This window comes from Symphalangus syndactylus, chromosome 7, assembly GCF_028878055.3.
Source record: "Symphalangus syndactylus isolate Jambi chromosome 7, NHGRI_mSymSyn1-v2.1_pri, whole genome shotgun sequence".
NCBI lineage: Eukaryota > Metazoa > Chordata > Mammalia > Primates > Hylobatidae > Symphalangus > Symphalangus syndactylus.
Genome location: NC_072429.2, coordinates 46,088,944 through 46,112,634, shown reverse-complemented (window position 1 = coordinate 46,112,634; position 23,691 = coordinate 46,088,944). Strand labels below are relative to the sequence as shown.

At 41.2% G+C, this 23,691-nt stretch overlaps 1 protein-coding gene across 16 annotated transcripts in view; it reads left to right on the top strand.

Moving 5' to 3' along the window:
* Positions 1-23,691, top strand: part of LOC129486279 (protocadherin alpha-C2) — a 223,610-nt gene that overhangs the window by 75,632 nt on the left and 124,287 nt on the right. Inside the window, exon 1 of one of the 16 annotated variants that reach the window (XM_055285946.2) lies at positions 1,233-5,277. The exons of 11 other annotated variants lie outside the window; for them this stretch is intronic. In XM_055285946.2, coding sequence (XP_055141921.1) covers positions 2,887-5,277 — 2,391 coding nt within the window. In that variant the 5' untranslated portion in view covers positions 1,233-2,886. Of the gene's footprint in view, positions 1-1,232; positions 5,278-8,601; positions 11,596-11,618; positions 18,722-23,691 lie in introns of those variants that run through there. 4 more of the 16 variants (XM_063642733.1, XM_055285935.2, XM_063642734.1 and 1 more) reach the window with 4 other exon arrangements.

The following is a 23,691-nucleotide window of genomic DNA, read 5'->3' as shown; positions in this document are numbered from 1 at the left end:
GAACACCCAAACTAAATACTATATACCAAAAATGACACCCTTCTTTCTTTACTGTGAATAAAGACAGTATTTGGGACAAGTATAGATATTGATATTATTATTTCAGGGACCCTGAACATGGCCAAAGGATTCAAGAAATGTTTACAATATTGCATACTTCAATAGCAATTTTAAAGACATAGATTCCCATGAAAATCTTCAAATGTGTGTAGGTCTTTCAGTCTTCTTCAGTCTTATTGTTGGCTGGGAAGCTTGTAACAACTGACAAATGATTTGTGACCAAATAACTGTTTTTACTTGACTAAGCCATGATAGAGCAGAATTATCATCACTGAGTAAATCCTATAATTTTTGTTAATACAGTGGTTGGATAATGTAATTCTAATCTGTTGGTTTTGGAGAACCTCCTGGGGTTCTGACAATGGTGTCAAAATTTATTTATGTGTTTTCAAGAAATAATAGCACTAGGTCTGTTAGAATATCAGTGGATGACGTGCACTAGTAAGACATTAAACTAGGCACTCTAATACTTATATAACTAACAGGACATACAGGCAGATTGTATGTCTTGATTGATATAGGAAAAGTCAGGCACACATTTCCTTAATCTTCAATTGATTTTACAAAATCAGTTAACAATAACTGTATTGAAATGACTTCTTGGCATTAGCCTATACCCAGATATTAGGCTGATCCTCAAAGATGAGTTCAAAGGGAGCATAACCTCTTCACTAGAGGCTGGTTGAGATGGTGACATCTGAAATATCACAGCCAAAATGCAAAAGATGGGTCATTGATTCATACACTATATCAAACTCTTTTATGACTTGGCGTTTGTTCGGTATTACTTTATATATTCACAAAATACTGTATTGTTGGAAATTAACACCTAAATTAACATCTTGTTTTAATTCAAATATGTGATATTATCATCTTTCCAGAGTAAACCTTCTCAGGTTCATTTCCCTACCTCGCAAGACTCCACATTCCATGTAACATCTTCATCCCCAATTCCCATAATAAGGTGATTGAGGATCTGTTGTTTCCTTTTGTTCAAAATAAACCTGATGTGCTTCAAATATCATGTTGAATATACTGTCATCTGGTCTAATGTTATATTTTGGTTAGAGCCTACTATGATTGATTATTTTACAGATGCATAATGGAATTAATGGTTATAAAAGTTGATATGTCTCCTTTAATTTTTTAATACAGAATTTTGCATTTACCTTAGAGTTCTAGTGTTATGACAACATTGGGAAAAGAGTAAATATGAAAAAAGTAGAACAAAATCTCAAATTAATAGTTGAATATATATATAAAATATTAGCATACACATATGATAATTTTTTCATATGCCATTGTGGTATTTTTAGATTGGAGATAAACCATCAAAACTATACAACAAAATATTTAAGCTAGAGTGATATTTATTCTAAATCACTTTCTGCGCTAAAATTTTGTTGCATCTTCTTTTTTTCCTCCTAAATCCTAAGGGTATATGAAAAGACAAAGAAAACTCAAGCAAATTACAACTTCAGGCAATGAAAACTCTCATAAGCAATTCCTGTATTTTACTTAGTATTTTCTGTGAAATTCCGTTTCCACAAACGCTAAGGTAATTTCCCATTTAGTTGAATTATTTGATTAATTTTTTATGTTTTAAGTACAGTATCAGGTACTTAGAGAAGGTATAATTAAAAATCATGTCCCTTGTTTTCCATGAACTTATGCTCTCAAACCCAAAATTATTTCAACAAGAAACAAACTATTTTCATGAATATAACTGAATTAGGTTAAGGAAACCAATGTTGGTGACTTGGAAATACCAATATGGCACAAAGATGTTCAGGGTGATTTTATTTATTTTATCAAATGATAGTAAAATTTATTTTATAGTTGAAAAGCCTATTTCTGTCATATCATTGACTCTGTTACATAAAGTGCTAAATTTTGATATATTATGCTACAATGGCTTACATTAGAAATAATATATGTCACAAAAAAATTCACCTAGATCAATAGACATTTCCTTTGTGGATCCTTTTTTAAAACTACCAAGTTTCAGAATATGAATATATTTGTTTTTCATATTGTTCTGCAATGAATATAAAGTCACTTATAATCAGAAAGCAATTAAATGTAAACAGCAAAGAATCAGAACTATAGAAAATAGATATGAAAAGGCAAGCCCAGAGACATGAGAATAAATCATGTGGAACATAAAGACTAAAGAGCTGCTTTTATAAAACTTCAATTTTTTCTTTGAGTTCCCTAGCAGCCAAAGTAACAAGGGAGACTGAAAGTAAAACAATTCAAATTTGATAGTATTTTTATATGAGGAACAACACTTTCAGGAAATGTTTAGCCCTAGTTTTTCATGAGGCCACCTTAACAACTGAATTTTCTTTCTCTCTCACTCTCTCTGTGTATATGTATTTTAGATAAGTAAAAGAACAATGTTATAATGTTAAGTCAAACATAGACACAATAATTTAAATTTGATGTTAATCAAGAAATAAAATGCCATTTCCATATATATTTAGTTTAAATATGACTTATAATCTGAATATTCCATAAATAAGCATGTTGGAAATATTTAGGGGAAGAAACCCAAAACACGTGAAATTCTGTTGTGGTAAATGTAGTGGACAGTACTCACAGTTTTAGGCGCAAGGTGTCGCTCTTTACTTGGTGGAAAGTTCAATCAAATGTTGGTCTGAACAGTGAGGCACTCCCATACAAAGAGACTCCATCATACCGGATGCCACCGTTTAAGGATCCTTTGAAACTTCTCAAGAATTCAGCGAGATTTTTAACCTGAAACTGAAGAATCTGGTACTGTAAGTGTAAAGAAGCTTATTTTGGAAGCCAATTTCGTATGCGATGTTTGGTTTTCAGAGAAGGGGATTGGGCACCCCACGACTACAGCTCTGGCTTCTCCTCCTCGAATTCTGGGAGGTGGGGAGCGGCCAGCTCCACTACTCCGTCTCAGAGGAAGCCAAACACGGCACCTTCGTTGGCCGCATCGCTCAGGACCTGGGGCTGGAGCTGGCAGAGCTGGTGCCGCGCCTGTTCCGGGTGGCGTCCAAAACACATGGGGACCTTTTGGAGGTAAATCTGCAGAATGGCATTGTGTTTGTGAATTCTCGGATCGACCGCGAGGAGCTGTGCCGGCAGAGCGAGGAGTGCAGCATCCACCTGGAGGTGATCGTGGACAGGCCGCTGCAGGTTTTCCATGTTAACGTGGAGGTGAAGGATATTAACGACAACCCGCCGGTGTTCTCGCTCAGAGAACAGAAGCTGCTGATTGCGGAATCTAAGCAACTGGACTCGCGTTTTCCACTAGAGGGAGCTTCTGATGCTGACATTGAAGAGAATGCTCTATTGACCTACAAGCTAAGTAAAAATGATTATTTTTCTTTAGATTTACCGACAAATAGTAAGCAGATTAAAAGACTGTCACTTATTTTAAAGAAGTCTCTGGATAGAGAGAAAACTCCGGAACTTAATTTGCTACTAACAGCTACAGACGGGGGAAAACCGGAGCTTACTGGCACCGTTCAGCTGTTAGTCCAAGTCTTGGATGTCAACGACAATGATCCAGAGTTTGATAAATCAGAATACAAGGTGAGCCTTATGGAAAACGCTGCTAAAGAAACTCTTGTGATAAAACTAAACGCCACAGACCGAGACGAAGGAGTCAATGGAGAGGTAACATACTCCTTAATGTCAATTAAGCCCACCGGAAGACCCTTATTTACACTAGATCAAAATAATGGAGAAGTGAGGGTCAATGGAACTTTAGATTATGAAGAAAACAAGTTTTATAAAATTGAAGTACAGGCTACAGATAAGGGGACTCCCCCAATGGCAGGTCACTGTACAGTCTGGGTGGAAATCTTGGACACCAACGATAATTCTCCTGAAGTCACCGTGACTTCCTTGTCCCTCCCAGTACGAGAGGACGCTCAGCCCAGCACGGTAATTGCCCTGATCAGCGTGTCTGACCGTGACTCAGGTGTCAACGGACAGGTGACCTGCTCGCTGATGCCCCACGTTCCCTTCAAGCTGGTGTCCACCTTCAAGAATTACTACTCATTGGTGCTGGACAGCGCCCTGGACCGCGAGAGAGTGTCGGCCTATGAACTGGTGGTGACTGCGCGGGATGGGGGTTCGCCTTCTCTGTGGGCCACGGCCAAGGTATCCGTGGAGGTGGCCGACGTGAACGACAACGCGCCGGCGTTCGCACAGCCCGAGTACACCGTGTTCGTGAAGGAGAACAACCCACCAGGCTGCCACATCTTCACAGTGTCGGCGCGGGACGCGGACGCGCAGGAGAACGCGCTGGTGTCCTACTCGCTGGTGGAGCGGCGGGTGGGCGAGCGCGCGCTGTCGAGCTACGTGTCGGTGCACGCGGAGAGCGGCAAGGTGTACGCGCTGCAGCCGCTGGACCACGAGGAGCTGGAGCTGCTACAGTTCCAGGTGAGCGCGCGCGATGCGGGCGTGCCGCCTCTGGGCAGCAACGTGACGCTGCAGGTGTTCGTGCTGGACGAGAACGACAACGCGCCGGCACTGCTGGCGACTCAGGCTGGCAGTGCGGGAGGCGCAGTTAACAAGCAAGTACCGCGGTCGGCGGGTGCGGGCCACGTGGTGGCGAAGGTGCGCGCAGTGGATGCGGACTCAGGCTACAACGCGTGGCTTTCATATGAATTGCAGCCAGCGGCGGACGGCTCGCGCATCCCGTTCCGCGTGGGGCTGTACACGGGCGAGATAAGCACAACGCGTGCCCTGGACGAGGCCGACTCGCCGCGCCACCGACTTCTAGTGCTGGTGAAGGATCACGGTGAGCCGGCGCTGACGGCCACGGCCACCTTGCTGGTGTCGTTGGTGGAGAGCGGACAGGCGCCAAAGGCCTTTTCGCGGACTTTGGTGGGCGCCGCGAGCCCAGAGGCTGCGCTGGTGGATGTTAACGTGTACCTGATCATCGCCATCTGCGTGGTGTCCAGCCTGCTGGTGCTCACGCTGCTGCTGTATACGGCGCTGTGGTGCTCGGCAACGCCCACTGAGGGCGCTTGTGCGCCGGGGAAGCCCACGCTGGTGTGCTCCCGCGCGGTGGGGAGCTGGTCATACTCGCAGCAGAGGCGGCAGAGGGTGTGCTCTGAGGAGGGCCCACCGAAGACGGACCTCATGGCCTTCAGCCCCAGTCTTCCTCTAGGTCTGAATAAAGAGGAGGAAGGGGAAAGACAGGAGCCAGGGTCAAATCACCCCAGACAGGTGAGTTTTCTACAGATTCCACCTATCAGGAAGTGTATGTGAAATTATTTAAAATCCAGTTTTTTTCCACAGATTTTTAAAGGGAAAGTTTTATTAATAATCAGTATTTTGAATATTGTTTTAGATAACAATGTCTGTTCATGAAATACCAAACGACACACATCTTCAGTCTTTTAATCATATGAATGATCTGGCTTCTTTAACCAAAATATCCTATTTCTCTTAATATTTGGTTAGCAAATACTAAAAGAAATGAGATGCAAGAATGACGCTTCTGTAGTCACTTGAGTAGAAATAATTACTATTTTCACTAAAGTACCCATGCCCTTTCATCTCTAAACTTCAATTATGACCATAATAACTATGGATTATTTAAATTTGCTCCTCTTTGTCTTTTAGCAGAGTTTTGCCTTGATATTTCTACATTGTTAGATCAACTGGCTTTGTTTTTCTAAAGGGAGGAGGTCTTCCTATGATGTCCAGGTTGGACTGCAGTGGCTGTTTACATGTGACCTGTAGTCTAGAACTGCTAAGCTCAAAGGATTCTCCCACTTCAGCCTCCAGAGTAGCTGGGAATGCAGTGCCACTGCACTTAGTCCATTGGCTTTTCTAACTTCAGGCTTGTGTCAAAGCTAGAATACTCCATTAGTATGACATGATTTACTTTTTTTTTTTTACAGTGTTAAACATTCATCATAAATTCATTATATATGAAACAATCTTTACTTTTGTCTTTATTCCTGTGATAATACTTGTTTTCATATGGTTTGAAGAAAAAAGTTAAGCCTTGCATTCTTATATGCTGCTTTATGGAAATAATGTAACTAAAATTCTACATGTTCTTGCCAGGCAAAGTGGTTCAGGCCTGTAATCCCAGCTATTTGGGAGGCTGAGGCAGGAGAATTGCTTGAGCCCAAGAGTTCAAGGCCTGCCTGGACAACATAGCGAGATCCTGTCTCAACAAAAAATTAAAAAATTAGCCAGACCTAGTGGTGCACGCCTGTAGTCCCAGTTTCTTGGGAGGCTGACATGAGAGGATCCCCTGAACCCAGGGGTTCAGGGCGACAGTGAGCTATCATCGTGAGACCCCCATCCGAAAAAATAATTTTTTTGCCTGTTCTTGATTTTGTTCCATGAATAGGCAAGACATTTGTCAACTACTGGATACTCAAACAAAATGGCATGATTTATGATTCCAAAGGAAACTAGGTAAATAAAATTATTCAAATTATCTAAACTTCTAAAGACATGCATATAGGGCTATATTATCTACAATATATGCTAGTTGGCATTCTTCCATAAGTTTTTCAGATTCATCTAGCAGAGAAAAAATTAAATATATTAATGTGAGTACCTACTGACAATTATCAGTTTCATTCATCTCACATTGTAACTGCTCTATCTTGCAATGCCTTATCTCTAATGTTTTTGAAATTTTCTTTCCACGTAGTATCATCCCATCTGAAGATTTGAGCAAAGATCATTTACTTCTGAGTCATTCTTCATATTTAGTTATTCTTACTACATGTAGAGTGGTGGAATTACAGACTTCCTTGAGAATCATATCTAGCTATTTCCCCCCTTATAGATGCATAACATACTGTTTGGCACAATATTCAGAGTCTATGCTGAAGCCTATTCATAGACTTTAGATCGAGAACTTTTGTATCTTAATATTCATTGGCTAAAAACATTCTTTAAGTATTAAAGAGAAGGCAACAATATAAAAATATAAAATATTTCAGGCTCAAAAGTGATTAAACCATCATACCACTTATGAAACTTCACAAATATAATAAATGTGAATATTAGATAGGGCATACATTACTCATCTCCAGATGAAGTTTTTGGAATAACTGAACATCTTTTAAAGACTTGGGAATGTTTTCAGTACAGGTTAAAATTTTGTAAATTATTATTTTATATCACATAAATAACCAATTTGCATTTTAGATAATTCAAATTACTTGGACTGATTTCTGCAAAGTTGTGTCTTTTATACTTAATGCCAAGGTTGCATTCTATGGTATAAAATTATAATTCCAATTTATTTTCTAGTTTAGTTGTTTAAGTATTAGGCTAAACTTAGATGTTCCTATTGGCTTAACAATTTGTTTAGGTCAAAGAGTATGTGAGAACTACATAACACACTATTACTATTTGTTTCTTTTTGAGATAGAGTCTTGCTCTATCACCCAGGCTGGTGTGCAGTGGCGCAATCTCGGCTCACTGCAATCTCCACCTCCCATGTTCAAGCAATTCTCCTGCCTCAGCTTTCCGAGAAGCTGGAACTACAGGCGTGCACCACCACTCCTGGCTAATTTTTATATTTTTAGTAGAGATGGGTTTTCACCATGTTGGCCAGGCTGGTCTTGAACTCCTGACCTCAGGTAATCTGCCTGCCTCAGCCTCCCAAAGTGCTGGGATTACAGGTGTAAGTCACTGTGCACAGCCTATTTTTTTAAAATTAAAGTTCCTTAGCATATATGGTACATTGACCACTTTTGAAAATGAAAAATGGGAAAGAAACTTGGTGGTAATATTAGACAATTTAAATAATTAGCCTGATGACATCAAAATTCAAATACGTTTTTAATTACTTAACGTTTTATAGTTGATTTAAGTTATCTTAAACTTGTAGAGCCATTCTTGGTTATTCTTTCCTGGTGTTGTAAAGGTGTCATATTTCAGTTGCCTTTATTATTATATGTAATAGCAATGAATGGCAACAAATTATTGGTTTAAAGATTTTGACTTGAGTATTAATAGACTTACAAAATCTATGTGTACTTGTTCACAATGAGTTGTAGAATCTTATCTGTGCTTTTTTTCTCTTAAAGCTGATCTTGAATTAATGAATAATCTCATGAAAGGTCTTTTGATTCCCCTTGCATCACAGTCACCATTCTGATTTTCTGAAGAGAAGCATGTCTTAACTACTAAATGACCTGTAGGGGAAGATTTAGAGAAAAAGCAAAAGGTTGATATCAAGTTCACATTCTCTTGACTTTAGTCAATGAGATTAGGCTCCAAAACCCTTTAAGAGCTCTTTCTCATTTTAGTGCTCTATTGTTGCTTCGGGATAGTGTGAAATTTGGGGGCTTCAACTGAACATTTTACATTAAAGTGCTTTACTTTTGCTAGAGTAAAACTTTCCAGAATCTATTCCTAAGATTTGTTTTAACATGTTATGGAAATGAGAGCAGTTATGTGAAAAGTTATCACATTCAAGCATCAAGGGACCAAAACAATAACACTCTCCATATTTATGATGAATTCTAACTTTCATCAGATTTATGAATAAGACAATTTATATAAATGAAATATTGTTTGGTATTAGACATATTTTAGTTTTTTATCCTTTGTTAAATACAAAATTCCTAACTTTCTCTAAAATCTTACGATGGAGCGCTTGTGAAGGTTAAAAGTTACTGAAACTGTGAATTGTAAGGTATATAAGGGGAGGGGTGCTGTATATTATTCTGTATATCATTTTCCATGATAAAGTATAGGTTCTAGCCTACTGTATTTGAAAGATTTCTACTTTGAAAAAGAAAACATTTTTAAACTACAGTGCAATAAAATTGTTAATGTTTTGTTACTAATATCATGTATGTTAACTAAACCCGCATTTATAAATGATCCGTGAAAAATATCCCAAAGTCGAAACAATAGAATTAAGAGTGACCCAGGAAGTGGCTAAACCGAAAAGAACCTCAGGATCTTTCTTGTACTTACATAATCAGTCACATGATGTCGCTACAGGAAAATTTTTTCTCCGCACCCACTTTCCATTCATTCACGGAATAGGATCGACTCCATATTGACTGTGATGCTGGAAAAAATTTACTAAATATGTACTTACAGAAAAGGGTGACTGCTCATAAAATACCTCAGGCAAGCGATACCTTAAAACTGATTGTCCCAACTCAGAGGCCCTCATTTTCTGCAATGGTGATTATCGGGCCAAGAGGCCCGGGATCCCAGCGTCTGCTGCTGTCGCTTCTGCTCCTTGCAGCCTGGGAGGTGGGAAGCGGCCAGCTCCATTACTCTGTCTACGAGGAGGCCAAACACGGCACCTTCGTGGGCCGCATCGCTCAGGACCTGGGGCTGGAGCTGGCGGAGCTGGTGCCGCGCCTGTTCCGGGTGGCGTCCAAAACACACGGGGACCTTCTGGAGGTAAATCTGCAGAATGGTATTTTGTTTGTGAATTCTCGGATCGACCGCGAGAAGCTGTGCCGGCGGAGCGCGGAGTGCAGTATCCACCTGGAGGTGATCGTGGACAGGCCGCTGCAGGTTTTCCATGCGGACGTGGAGGTGAAGGACATTAACGACAACCCCCCGGTGTTCAGAGAAAGGGAACAAAAGGTACCTGTTTCTGAATCTGCGCCTCTGGACTCTCATTTTCCTCTAGAGGGCGCTTTTGATGCGGATATCGGCGTAAACTCTCTTTTGACCTATGCGTTAAGTCTAAATGAGCATTTTGAGCTTAAAATAAAAACAAAAAAAGATAAAAGTATATTGCCTGAATTAGTTCTTCGGAAGTTATTGGACAGAGAGCAAACGCCAAAACTCAATTTATTGCTGATGGTAATCGACGGCGGTAAACCAGAACTAACAGGGTCTGTTCAGATTCAAATAACCGTCCTGGATGTGAATGACAATGGTCCGGCATTTGATAAGCCCAGCTATAAAGTAGTGTTGTCTGAAAATGTCCAAAACGACACGAGAGTGATCCAACTAAATGCTTCCGATCCAGACGAAGGACTTAATGGAGAAATTTCCTATGGGATCAAAATGATTTTGCCAGTGAGTGAGAAATGTATGTTTTCAATAAATCCAGACACAGGTGAAATTAGAATTTATGGTGAACTGGATTTTGAAGAGAATAATGCCTATGAAATTCAGGTTAACGCCATTGATAAAGGGATTCCTTCCATGGCAGGTCACAGCATGGTCCTGGTGGAAGTTCTGGACGTGAATGACAACGTCCCTGAAGTAATGGTTACTTCACTGTCGCTCCCTGTGCAAGAGGATGCTCAGGTGGGTACCGTCATTGCCCTGATTAGCGTGTCAGATCGTGACTCTGGAGCCAATGGACAGGTCATCTGCTCACTGACACCTCATGTTCCCTTCAAGCTGGTGTCCACCTACAAGAATTACTACTCGTTGGTGCTGGACAGCTCTCTGGACCGCGAGAGCGCGTCGGCCTATGAGCTGGTGGTGGCCGTGCGGGACGGGGGCTCGCCTTCGCTGTGGGCCACGGCTAGCGTGTCCGTGGAGGTGGCCGACGTGAACGACAACGCGCCTGCGTTCGAGCAGCCCGAGTACACAGTGTTCGTGAAGGAGAACAACCCGCCGGGCTGCCACATCTTCACGGTGTCGGCATGGGACGCGGACGCGCAGGAGAACGCGCTGGTGTCCTACTCGCTGGTGGAGCGGCGGGTGGGCGAGCACGCACTGTCGAGCTACGTGTCGGTGCACGCGGAGAGCGGCAAGGTGTACGCGCTGCAGCCGCTAGACCACGAGGAGCTGGAGCTGCTGCAGTTCCAGGTGAGCGCGCGCGACGCGGGCGTGCCGCCTCTAGGCAGCAACGTGACGCTGCAGGTGTTCGTGCTGGATGAGAACGACAACGCGCCGGCACTGCTGGCGACTCGGGCTGGCAGCGCGGGAGGCGCAGTTAGCGAGTTGGTACCGCGGTCGGTGGGTGCGGGCCACGTGGTGGCGAAAGTGCGCGCAGTGGACGCTGACTCCGGCTATAACGCTTGGCTGTCCTACGAGTTGCAACCGGCGGCGGTCGGCGCGCGCATCCCGTTCCGCGTGGGGCTGTACACTGGCGAGATCAGCACGACACGCATCCTGGATGAGGCGGACGCTCCGCGCCACCACCTGCTGGTGCTGGTGAAGGACCACGGTGAGCCCGCGCTGACGGCCACGGCCACGGTGCTGGTGTCGCTGGTGGAGAACGGCCAGGCCCCAAAGGCGTCGTCGCGGGCCTCAGTGGGCGCTGTGGATCCTGAAGCGGCTCTCGTGGATATTAACGTGTACCTCATCATCGCCATCTGTGCGGTGTCCAGCCTGCTGGTGCTCACGCTGCTGCTGTACACTGCGCTGCGGTGCTCAGCGCCGCCCACCGTTAGCGGGTGCGCGCCGGGCAAGCCCACGCTGGTGTGCTCCAGCGCCGTGGGGAGTTGGTCTTACTCGCAGCAGAGGAGGCAGAGGGTGTGCTCTGGAGAGAGCCCGCCCAAGACGGACCTCATGGCCTTCAGCCCAAGCCTTCAGCTGTCTCGAGAAGATTGTTTAAATCCTCCCAGTGAAGTAAGTTATTAATATTATTTAGATATATTTGTTTCCTTGAAGAACTTCCGTTTAGGTTATAACTACATTCTCTCATTTTTCTTTATGATTTTATTATTTAAACTATCGAATGTCTCATCTTTCTTGGTCATTCTTACTCGTTTTGAACTTTTATGTATTTGTCTAATATGAATGAAGGAAATATGTAGGTACAATGAAGGCCATGGAGCACCACACTCAATATTTTTCTTTTTCTATAATATTTTATATGACTGATGAACCTTGAAACAAAACAGTATATTAGATTAAAAACTGGCCAGATGTTTGATAACTTAAAAATTTAATTTGTTCATAATTTCAAGATTACAGGTAAGTTGCAAGAATGGTACAAAGAGTTCCTAGATACCATTAATGGATTCTTTAACTCTTCCTCACATGCTTAGGCTTTTAAAATAGCCTTCTTGATCACTATTCTAATTTCAGTACAATCTAGATATTTTCACATTATATTCCAGGTATTATCACAGTAATATAAATGATATGTCTGACATATGATGAATGATTTTCTTCATTGCTCACAAAATACCTTTTTATTTCAAGTAGGAATAGCTACTGTACTATTCTTATTTACATGAAATATAATAAAATCATTTCTCAATTTAAAAATATTTAACCATCTGTACCATACAGTACAGTTGGTAACCAACTGTGGCTCAAACCAGTTTCAGATGATCCCAAACTTATCATAGTATACCACTGCACTGTGCCTATTACCAAGTGAATCTTCTAATGTGCATTTTACATATTTTAACTTTCTATTTCTACAAAAATATCCAGAGGCTTCTCCTTAAGCAGAGAATAAAGTCTTACATACCCCAGCCTGGTAGTAAAGGCATTAAAATTTCCAGCCTTATATCTACTTTCTTACATATCTTTAGTTTAGGATCTGGAATATAGTATATGTTCAATCACCTTTTAAAAACATATGGGGGTCTTGTTATGTTGCACAGGCTGGACTAGAACTTCTGAGTTCAAGTGATCCTCCATTTCAGCCTTCCAAGTAGCTGGGACTACAGGCAGGCTCCACTACTCCCAGCTTCAATCAATAATTTTAAATAAATATATGGTATTGAAATGTATTACCTGGGCATTCCCCTCTATCTTAGAAATGGGAGTAAGCCCTAGAAATCAGATAATGTTTTATTGAAGAGTGTCTTGAAAGATAGATAACATTTTACCAAGAAAGTGTTACAGATGGAGAGATAAGTATGAACAACTGCACAGTATATGGTGTAATTGAAGGATTAGAGCAGGGGAGATTGTGAAGGCAGGAAAGCTATTTCTTTTCTAATAAATTAGGTATCAAGTAATGGAGACTTAAATTATGGCAGTAGAAATGAATTGAAAAAGACATATACAAGAGGCACTGGCAAAGTAGAAGCAGCCAGATAATGACAGACTCAATACAAATGATAAGAGAAAAACAAAAGTAGAAGGTGACTCTCACTCTTTCAGTTTGTTCAACTGAGAAGATGAGATTGCCATTAACCAACTTGCAGAATAAGGTTGGAGAAACAGTTTGTGTGTATTTGAGCAGGTAGGGAATGGAGATGAACATGTAAGAAAATGTTACTTTGAGGTCCTAAGAGAATACCGTTGTGATTGGAAATATGGGTCTGGATCTCAGAAGAGATTATTGATATAGATTTTGGGAACAACTCCTTTAGAGAAAAAAATAATCCATGAAAGAATAAAATTGCCAAGATAGACATTGAAAAGTGAAAAACAATGTGTCCAGGTACTTAGGTGGGTAAGTGTGTCACTTCCTGTGGCTGCTATAACAAACGAACACAAACTGGGTGCTGTAAAACAACAAAAGTTTATTATGTCTCAGTATTGGAGACCAGAAGTCCAAAATTAAGGTGTTGTCAGGGTTATACTCTCTTTGGAGGCGTCAGGGAAGAATCTGACTTTTGTTTCTTTCAGTTTCTGTTGGCTGTTGGTGTTCCTTGGCTTGTGGCTGCACCACTCCTATCTCAGCCTTCTCAGCTTTCATGGTCACATTGCCCCCTCCTCTCCATGTCTCTCTCTATGTGTTGGTTTTACAAAGGTACATGTGATTGTATTTAGGGCCCATCTGGATAATCCAGGACAAACGCCTTTCAAGATCCTTAATCATATCATTCACCATATAAAGTAAAATCCACAAGTTCCAGGGATTAAGATGTGGGCATAACTTTTTGGGGACCACAATTCAACCTATTACAGTAGGCTTAAAATCATAGGAGGATAGACAACAGGAAGCTGAAATAAAGCTCAAAGTGCAATATATTAAGTATATGTTAGAAGTTAAACGTGAAGGGAAAAAGATAAACAGAATAGGTTTTCCACCAGAAGTAGAACGTTTAAATTAGTGTATGTGCATGTGTGTACGTATACATATTTTAGTTAAAGATGTTTGACTGTCTTCACAGTGTGAGTGAAAGAAACAAGTAAAAAATAAGATACTAGGCTGGGCGCGGTGGCTCACGCCTGTAATCCCAGCACTTTGGGAGGCCGAGGCGGGCGGATCACGAGGTCAGGAGATCGAGAACCATCCTAGCTAACACGGTAAAACCCCGTCTCTACTAAAAATACAAAAAATTAGCCAGGCGTGGTGGCGGGCGCCTGTAGTCCCAGCTACTCAGGAGGCTGAGGCAGGAGAATGGCGTAAACCTGGGAGGCGGAGCTTGCAGTGAGCAGAGATCGCGCCACTGTACTCCAGCCTGGGCGACAGAGCAAGACTCTGTCTCAAAATAAATAAATAAATAAAATAAGATACTAAAAATAAGACAGGCAGCAGGTGAATTTAGATGAAAACTATGAGAGAATAGAAAATAATTTTTAAGAGCATATGGTTGACCTTAAAAGTGGGAACAGTTTTTCCTTACAACTAGTAGAAAATGAAAACAGATGATACAAGGAAAAATGACACAAGAAGAGAGCAATTGAATTTCTGTTTTGTCACATCTCTCAATGTGTGAATCATCTGAAAGTGAACTGATGGAAATGACGTTGAGAATTTGAGAAGAGAGGGAAGAGAATATGGAAGAATCTCTGTAAGCGAGAGGGAGGAATTAATTATGAATTCACTTGAGAGCCCAACTGAGGTAAAGGTGAGAGTAAGTTTGAAGAGAATAGTCATGGTTAAGTGACAATATTGAGCAGCTTAATAGGAAGAATAGAGAAAATGGATTGTCAGGGTAACTGCATGTTGGAGGCTAAAAAGAATGTTAGAGGAGTAATATAAATAGGTGAATGACTCTAGAGTGTCTGGAACGGCATATTTTAAATGGTTGACTATGTAGTCTAATTATGTGAAAAGGTAAATAAAGAAATGCAGGGCCAGATAGAAAGAATTAGAAGAGAAATACTATGTTAGTAAAAGTAATGGAGCAGGAGAGGATGATGAGGGTAAGAGAATACCAAATACCCTGCCTAAATTTTCAGAGGAGAGCAGAGCTATGGAAATAAACCCAACAGTCATTTCCTATAGAGTTGTGCACAGAACAGGCCAGATAATTATTGGAGCTATGATATATTTTTCGTTACACCATTTCGCCTGGGATTTTGTGGCTTGGTAGAGATAGTTATAACAACAGATAAAAGTAAGATCCTCTTCCTTTTTTCCTCGCTAAAGATATGCTAACATCTTTGTCTAGCTATTGTTTCTTGGAAAATTAAAGTCAATTTAAATGACGGCAAGGTTTTACTCAGTGATGATGAAGTAAGATGAAGAGAGAAAATGGAAAATTTAACCTACTGGTTAAATTCTGTTTAACCAGGACGCCTATTCGGGCTACAGTGAGTGGCTTTCGTATAAATTGCAGCCGGCGGCGGTAAGTTAAATTCTACTAAGTAAATAGGATATTAGTTCCAGGCATATTTTATAAAAACAGAATCGAAAACCTTAGAGCATTGTTGTGTCTAAATTATTGTGTTTATGCACATACACACACTCACGTACAAAATCCCACACATATTGACTGAACACTTTCTTTTGAATATAAATATCTACATCTCAAGTCACATTGAAGGAAATTTATAAATATGATGTATTTATTCAAAATCTGATATATCAGTTACCAATATTTTTCACCTTCACCGATTTTATTCTTATGTGATTGTTATGTTTCCTTTTGGAGTCGATGGCTGTTGTGTGAGGAGGTCTTGAAAAATATTACAGGAAGAGGACAGTACCACAAAAACCTACATGACTATGCAAAACTACCGATCAATTGTCCCAAAACGAGTGTCGAATATTCTTTGTCTTAAAGTTCTGCATGGAATTCTTACACATGGAAAAGTAAATTTGTGGCAAAATGAAACTCATCAACCAATTGTCAGCTAATATAAAATGTTGAGCAGAATGCAGTGATTTGCTGTTTCTGGGAAGGTAAACATTTAATCTTCAATTACATATTTGCAGTGAAAATGTCAGGAAATGCAAGGGGAAAAAAACTACATCAATGGAAAATATGAAGACTGAGTCATACTTACACTTACACGTTCATGCGCATGGTGTCGCTCTTCACTGAGAACGTTTCCGCGAAGAAAGAGCCGCCGTTTCTTCCTGCAGAAAATATAGCAGAAAGCGGAATACTTCTTGCGAATCCTTCCGCACTAGGAAGCCATAAAAATTGGGCCTTGAGAGGCAGTTTGAGGTAAGGCGTTGTATGTATTGCAGATAGCTCTGAGGTTTTTGGAGTGTACCATGCTGTCTTCCTGGCAAGGAGGCCCAAGACCGCGGCAACTACTGCTCTGGCTTCTGATCCTCGCAGCCTGGGAGACGGGTAGTGGCCAGCTCCACTACTCCGTCCCCGAGGAAGCAAAACACGGCACCTTTGTGGGCCGCATCGCTCAGGACCTGGGGCTGGAGCTGGCGGAGCTGGTGCCGCGCCTGTTCCGGGTGGCGTCCAAAACACACGGGGACCTTCTGGAGGTAAATCTGCAGAATGGCATTTTGTTTGTGAATTCTCGGATCGACCGCGAGGAGCTGTGTGGGGGGAGCGCGGAGTGCAGCATGCACCTGGAGGTGATCGTGGACAGGCCACTGCAGGTTTTCCATGTGGAGGTGAAGGTGAGGGACATTAACGACAACCCGCCCATATTCCCTGAAAGCAAGAAACGAATAATCATTGCAGAATCTAGACCTCCGGAAACTCGATTTCCACTAGATGGCGCATCCGATGCAGATATTGGAGTAAACTCGGCATTGACCTACCGACTGGATCCCAACGATTATTTCACTTTGGACGCACAAAATAGTCTTGAGCAAATGTCTTCATTATCACTTGTACTGAGGAAAACACTGGACAGAGAGGAAATTCAGGAACATAGTTTATTACTGACAGCCAGTGATGGAGGTAAACCCGAGCTGACTGGCACAGTTCAGCTGCTCATCACGATTCTGGACGTGAATGACAACGCCCCGGAATTTTACCAATCCGTTTATAAAGTGACGGTGTTAGAGAACGCATTCAATGGAACATTAGTGATCAAGCTAAATGCCACAGATCCTGATGATGGTACAAATGGAGATATAGTTTACTCATTTAGAAGGCCTGTATCGCCTGCAGTGGTATATGCATTTACCATAAATCCGAACAATGGAGAAATTAGGACAAAAGGCAAACTAGATTTCGAAGAAAAGAAATTGTATGAAATATCCGTGGAGGCAGTTGACAAAGGAAATATTCCAATGGCGGGTCATTGTACCCTTTTGGTGGAAGTACTAGATGTAAATGATAACGCCCCAGAGGTTGCCATCACTTCTTTGTCACTTCCCATCAGAGAAGACACTCAGCCTAGCGCCATCATTGCCCTAATCAGTGTGTCCGATCGGGACTCTGGCTCAAATGGACAGGTCACCTGCACCCTGACGCCGCACGTCCCCTTCAAGCTGGTGTCCACCTACAAGAATTACTACTCATTAGTGCTGGACAGCGCCCTGGACCGCGAGAGCGTATCAGCCTATGAACTGGTGGTGACCGCGCGGGACGGGGGCTCGCCTTCGCTATGGGCCACGGCCAGTGTGTCCGTGGGGGTGGCCGACGTGAACGACAACGCGCCGGCGTTTGCGCAGCCCGAGTACACGGTATTCGTGAAGGAAAACAGTCCGCCGGGCTGCCACATCTTCACGGTGTCTGCGCAGGACGCGGACGCACAGGAGAACGCTCTGGTCTCTTACTCGCTGGTGGAGCGGCGGGTGGGCGAGCGCGCGCTGTCGAGCTACGTGTCGGTGCACGCGGAGAGCGGCAAGGTGTACGCGCTGCAGCCGTTGGACCACGAAGAACTGGAGCTGCTGCAGTTCCAGGTGAGCGCGCGCGATGCGGGCGTGCCGCCTCTGGGCAGCAACGTGACGCTGCAGGTGTTCGTGCTGGACGAGAACGACAACGCGCCGGCGCTGCTGACGCCCGGGGCTGGCAGCGCGGGAGGCACAGTGAGCGAGCTGGTGCCGCGGTCGGTGGGTGCAGGCCACGTGGTGGCGAAGGTGCGCGCGGTGGACGCCGATTCGGGCTACAATGCGTGGCTTTCGTATGAATTGCAGCTGGCGGCGGTCGGCGCGCGCATCCCGTTCCGCGTGGGGCTGTACACTGGCGAGATCAGCACGACGCGCACTCTGGACGAGGTGGACGCGCTGCGCCACCGCCTTCTGGTGCTGGTGAAGGACCACGGTGAGCCCGCGCTGACGGCCACGGCAACGGTGCTGTTGTCGCTGGTGGAGAGCGGCCAAGCGCCACAGGCGTCGTCGAGGGCGTCGGCAGGTGCTGTGGGTCCAGAAGCGGCGCTGGTGGATGTCAATGTTTACTTGATCATTGCCATCTGCGCGGTGTCCAGCCTGTTGGTGCTCACGCTGCTGCTGTATACTGCGCTGCGGTGCTCGGCGCCGCCCACCGAGGGCGCGGGCGCGCCGGGCAAGCCCACTCTAGTGTGCTCCAGCGCGGTAGGGAGTTGGTCGTACTCGCAGCAGAGGCGGCAGAGGGTGTGCTCTGGGGAGGGCCCGCATAAGACGGACCTCATGGCTTTCAGTCCCAGCCTTCCTCCTTGTCTGGGTTCTGCAGAGGGAACAGGCCAGAGGCAGGAGGACTCAGAATGCTTGAAAGAGGTAAGCTTATATTTTAAAAAAATTGTCTTAGTAAACACATTAGCCTTCCTTGCAGTTGTTTGTTTAAGGCACCTTTCCTGCCAATTTCAAATTATTCTTTAATTTTAATTTTGCTAGTTGTTATCGAATCTAACAACTCTGCTGTGGACATTATGTGTTGGATTATCCTTCAGAGTGAAATCTGAACTCAGAAACCATAATGAAATGTGCAAAACAAGAACATTTTGTTTCTGTTGTATTCTTAATAGTTCTAAGTATTTATCATGCAATTGAGCATTTACAAAAAATTCCTCACGTTGTGAGAACTTAAACATTTAGGAAATGTTTGTTTTAATGAGGCTAATCATAATCTTAAATTTAAAAAATTTTTAATCTAATGTATACATATACCAACATAGATATTATTTTAACAGCCGCATAACTTTTCACATAAATGCTTTTTTTAAGTGCACTTTTCTTTCTTTTTTTTTTAACCTGTTTTGATTGCCTCTACTTTTTTGTCCTCTAGGCACATCAGTGTTCCTCCTCATATATCCCATGAAAAATATCTTGTGATTCTGCTTTCAATTTTTTATTTGCATTCAGATAATTACTCACACATGTATATATACATATATAGAGAGAGACCTGGTAGGCTTTTTGTTATTATTTCTTTTCCAAAGTTTGAAGGGATTTCCAAAAGGTATTGGTGACTGAAAGTACCTTTTGGCAGTCCCTGCAAATCTAATGGTTTTAAAAGCTGTGTAGTATTCCACAGTGTAAGTGTGCAATTATTTACCTAATGATGGGCAATCACTTTGTGTCAAGTGTTCTGTTATCTTCATGAACTATGCTGTGCTATCATTTCATATATTTCCTAAAATATTGGTGTTATTTATACAAAACTGATTATCAGATGTGGAATTGATGCATCAAAAATATTAATAATTTTAATTATAAAATATGTCACTGGATTGCCTTCCAAGTATTTTGGACCCAACCAGTTATGAGCACTCTTTCTATCTCAAGAAGCGATAGTGGTTTTACTTTCTGCCAATGTGATCTCTATGAAATGATATTTCATTGTTACTTGAATTTTAAATTCCTGTATAGCATTAGTGAATTTGAGCATATTGTCATATGTATTTTGTTGATTTGTATTTGATCTTCTTTGATTTATCCATTAAGTTATTTGCCTACTTTTCTATTGAAAAAAAATTTTTAGTTTCAGTTTGGAAAAGTTCTCTGTACCTTATAGATATTAACTGTTTATTTTTTGACATTTTTAATTAAAATTTTTATTTTGAGATAATTATAGATTCACATGTTGTTGAAAGAAATAGTAAAGGGAGATGCTGTGTATTCTTCACTAAGTTTTCCCCAATAGTAACATCTTACAAAAACACAGGGCCATACCACAACCTGGATATTGACATTGATACAGTAAAGAAGTAACATAGTTCCGTAACAACCAGATTCTTGATATCACCTTTTTATAGCCACATCTGCTTCCCTCCTTAATGCTGGCAAGCAGTAATCTGTTCTCCATTTCTCTAATTTTGTTACTTTTACTTCAGAAATAAATAAAAGTATCTCTATTTATAGATAAAATTTTTAAAAATTATTTTTATATTTTTTTTATTATACTTTAAGTTCTGGGATATGTGTGCAGAACGTGCAGGTTTGTTACATAGGTGTACGTGCCGTCGTGTGTTTATCTATTATCTGCATCACAAATATATTTTCCTCCTATATTATTTCTATTCATTTGTTTGTACTAATTTTGTCATATACAAATGTTTTTAAAATGTATGAATTAAAATATATCTTTTTCCTTTTATGGATTTTAAGGTCTGCATATTTAGTTAGAAAGGTCTTCCCAGCTGGGCACGGTGGCTCACGCCTGTAATCCCAGCACTTTGGGAGGCCGAGGCGGGCGGATCAGGAGGTCAGGAGTTGGAGACCAGCCTGGCCAACATGGTGAAACCCTGTCTCTACTAAAAATACAAAAATTAGCCAGGCCTGGTGGCACACGCCTGTAATCCCAGCTACTTGGGAGGCTGAAGCAAGAGAATTGCTTGAACCCAGGAGGTGGAGGTTGCAGTGAGATGAGGTCCTGCTATTGCACTCCAGCTCTGGGTGACAGAGCAAGACTTTGTCTTGAAAAAAAAAAAAAGAAAGAAAGAAAGGTCTTCCCAACTCCTATATTGAACATTCATTAATTAAATGCATTTAATAAATACTTACTGAGTGTTCTCTATGTGCCAGGCATGTTCTACACATTAGACATTTAGCAATGAAGTTTATTATTTTGTAAATCCAAATTTCCAGTTGGTATCACTTTCCTACTGCCTGAAAAATTTCTTTAATATTTTTTATAGTACATATGTTCTGGCAACAAATTCACTCAGCTTTTGTCTGAGAAATATCTTTATCTCTTTTTTTTTGAGACAGAGTCTCACTCTGTCGCCCAGGCTGGAGTGCAGTGGTGCGACCTCGGCTCACTACAAGCTCCACATCCCAGGTTCACGCCATTCTCCTGCCTCAGCTTCCCGAGTAGCTGAGACTACAGGCGCCCACCACCACGCCCTGCTAATTTTTTGTATTTTTAGTAGAGATGGGGTTTCATCGTGTTAGCCAGGATGGTCTCGAACTCCTGACCTCGTGATCCACCCGGCTCGGCCTCCCAAAGTGCTGGGATTACAGGTGTGAGCCACCGGGCCCGGCCCTTTATCTCATTTTTATTTTTGAAAAAGTATTTTCACTGGGCATAGTTGACAGTTTTTTAAAAGATATAATTTAGTTGTCTTCTGGCTTGCATAGTTTCTAATAAGATGTTTGCTTTTTTATATATGAGTCTTCCTCTCCCCACCCCTCATGGTTACTGTTAAAAATTTTCTTTTTATCTTGACTTTTGCAGATTGATTGTGATGTGCTTTAGTATGGTTTTCTTTATGTTAGTCTGTTGGGGTTTGTTGATATTCCTGGATCTGTGGATTTATCATTTTCATCAAATTCAGGAAAAATTCAACCATACTTCTTCTAATAGTTTTTTCTTTCCTTCCATCCTGTCTGAGACTTCAGTAACACATATGTTAGATTTTTTGATGCTGTCCCACAGGTCATTGAAGCGTTCTTTATTTTTGTCCATTGTTTCTTTCTCTGTGCCTCATTTTGAATATCTTTTATTATATTTTCCAAGTTCACTAATTTTTCCTTTTGCAGTATCATATACACTAAACAGTGTATTCTTCATTTCAGAGACCACATTTATTTCTTATCTGTGTAAGATTCTTTTTGTCTCTTTTAAAATTTATTTTACATGTCTCCACAGAATAGTCATCTTTTTATCTATATGTTTGAGCATATTAGTACATGTATAATAGATGTTTTAACTTTCTTGTCTGCTAATTTCAACATTTGTGTCCTTAGTTTGCTTCTTTTGATCTATCTTCTTATATGGATATATTTTCTTGCTGTTTTGCATGACTGGTAATCTCTAATAAGATGCTAGACATTGGGAATTTTACATTGTCAGATGCTGGATTTTGTGTGTGTGTGCATGTGTGTGTTCCTTTAAAGCAGTGGTTCTTGATAAGAAACAGTTTTGCCCCCTCTACCCCCCACCCAGGAGATAATTTGGCAATGCCTGGATACATTTTTGGTTGTTACAACCAGGGAATTGCTACTGGCGTCTAATAATGGAGCTCTGAGATGCTGCTAAACACCATCCAATTGCTGCCAAACATCCTACGGCGCACAGGACAGCTGCCCAACAATAAAGAATTAGTCAGCTCAAAATGTCAGTAGTTCCACTGTTGAGCAACTCTGCTTTAAAGAGTCTTGGACTCAGTTCTGACATGAAATTAAGTTGCTCGGTACCAATTTATTCCTTTCAAGACTTCATTTTAAGATTTGTTAGTACACATTCAGAGCAGCTTTTAGTGTAGCACTAATTTGGCCTTCATTACAGCAATACTTCCCTGAGGACACCACCTAATGCCCTGTGCATTAAGAGGTCTCTCTTCTCTGACTGGTAGGAATGTGAAATATTTCCAGCCCTTTGTGAGCTCTAGGAATTATTCTACCCACTTTTTTTTTTTTTTTAATTTTAAAAGGATAGCCTGATCTGGGGAGGTTGATCAGGGATCTGTGATCTGTGATCACATCACTGCACTGCAGCCTGGTGACAGAGTGAGACCATGTCTTAACATAAAAATTAAAACATTAGAATTGAGGTTGAATGTTATCAAATATTTTATCTGCATCTTTTGAGGGAGGTATAAATTTTTTCTTTGGCAATGTTAATGTGTTGAATTTACGATTCATGATTTTCTTATGGCAAACCAACCTCTACTTCCTTGGATAAACATAATTTGATTATAATTTATAATCCTTTTTATATACTACTTATTTTGTTAAATTTTCAAAAAAGTTTTTGCATCTTTATTCCAGGTGATACTGATAGAACTTGTTGTTCTTCCTAATTTCTTCTTTGTTAAGTATTCAAGTTATAAATAAGAATCTAGCATAACTTGAATACTTAACAAAGAAGAATAATCTTTGAAAACTTCCAGAAAATTTTCTATTTCCTGTAAAAGTTTGTATAATCTTTGAATTACTTTTTATTTGATTGGAGAACTCACTGTTGAAGTTATCTGTATCAGGATTTTGATTGGTGGGAATATTTCTGATTACTGGCTCAATTTTAATAATATAAGGACCATTCAGAGTTTAATTTACTCTTGAGTCAGTTACGTAGATCATATTTTTTCAGGTATTTTCCTGTTTAATCTAAATTTTCAGTTATATGCTCATACTTTCTACAGAATCTATAGTGACATTTCCCTTTCCATTCTTGATATTATTTTTGCTTCCTAATTTACTTTTCTTCAGAATTCTGCTTTCTGATTTTTGTTTTTGCTTTGAAGTATTTTTATATTAATTATACTGATTAATTTCTCTTCTTTTCATTTGTGTTTGCAAGAGAT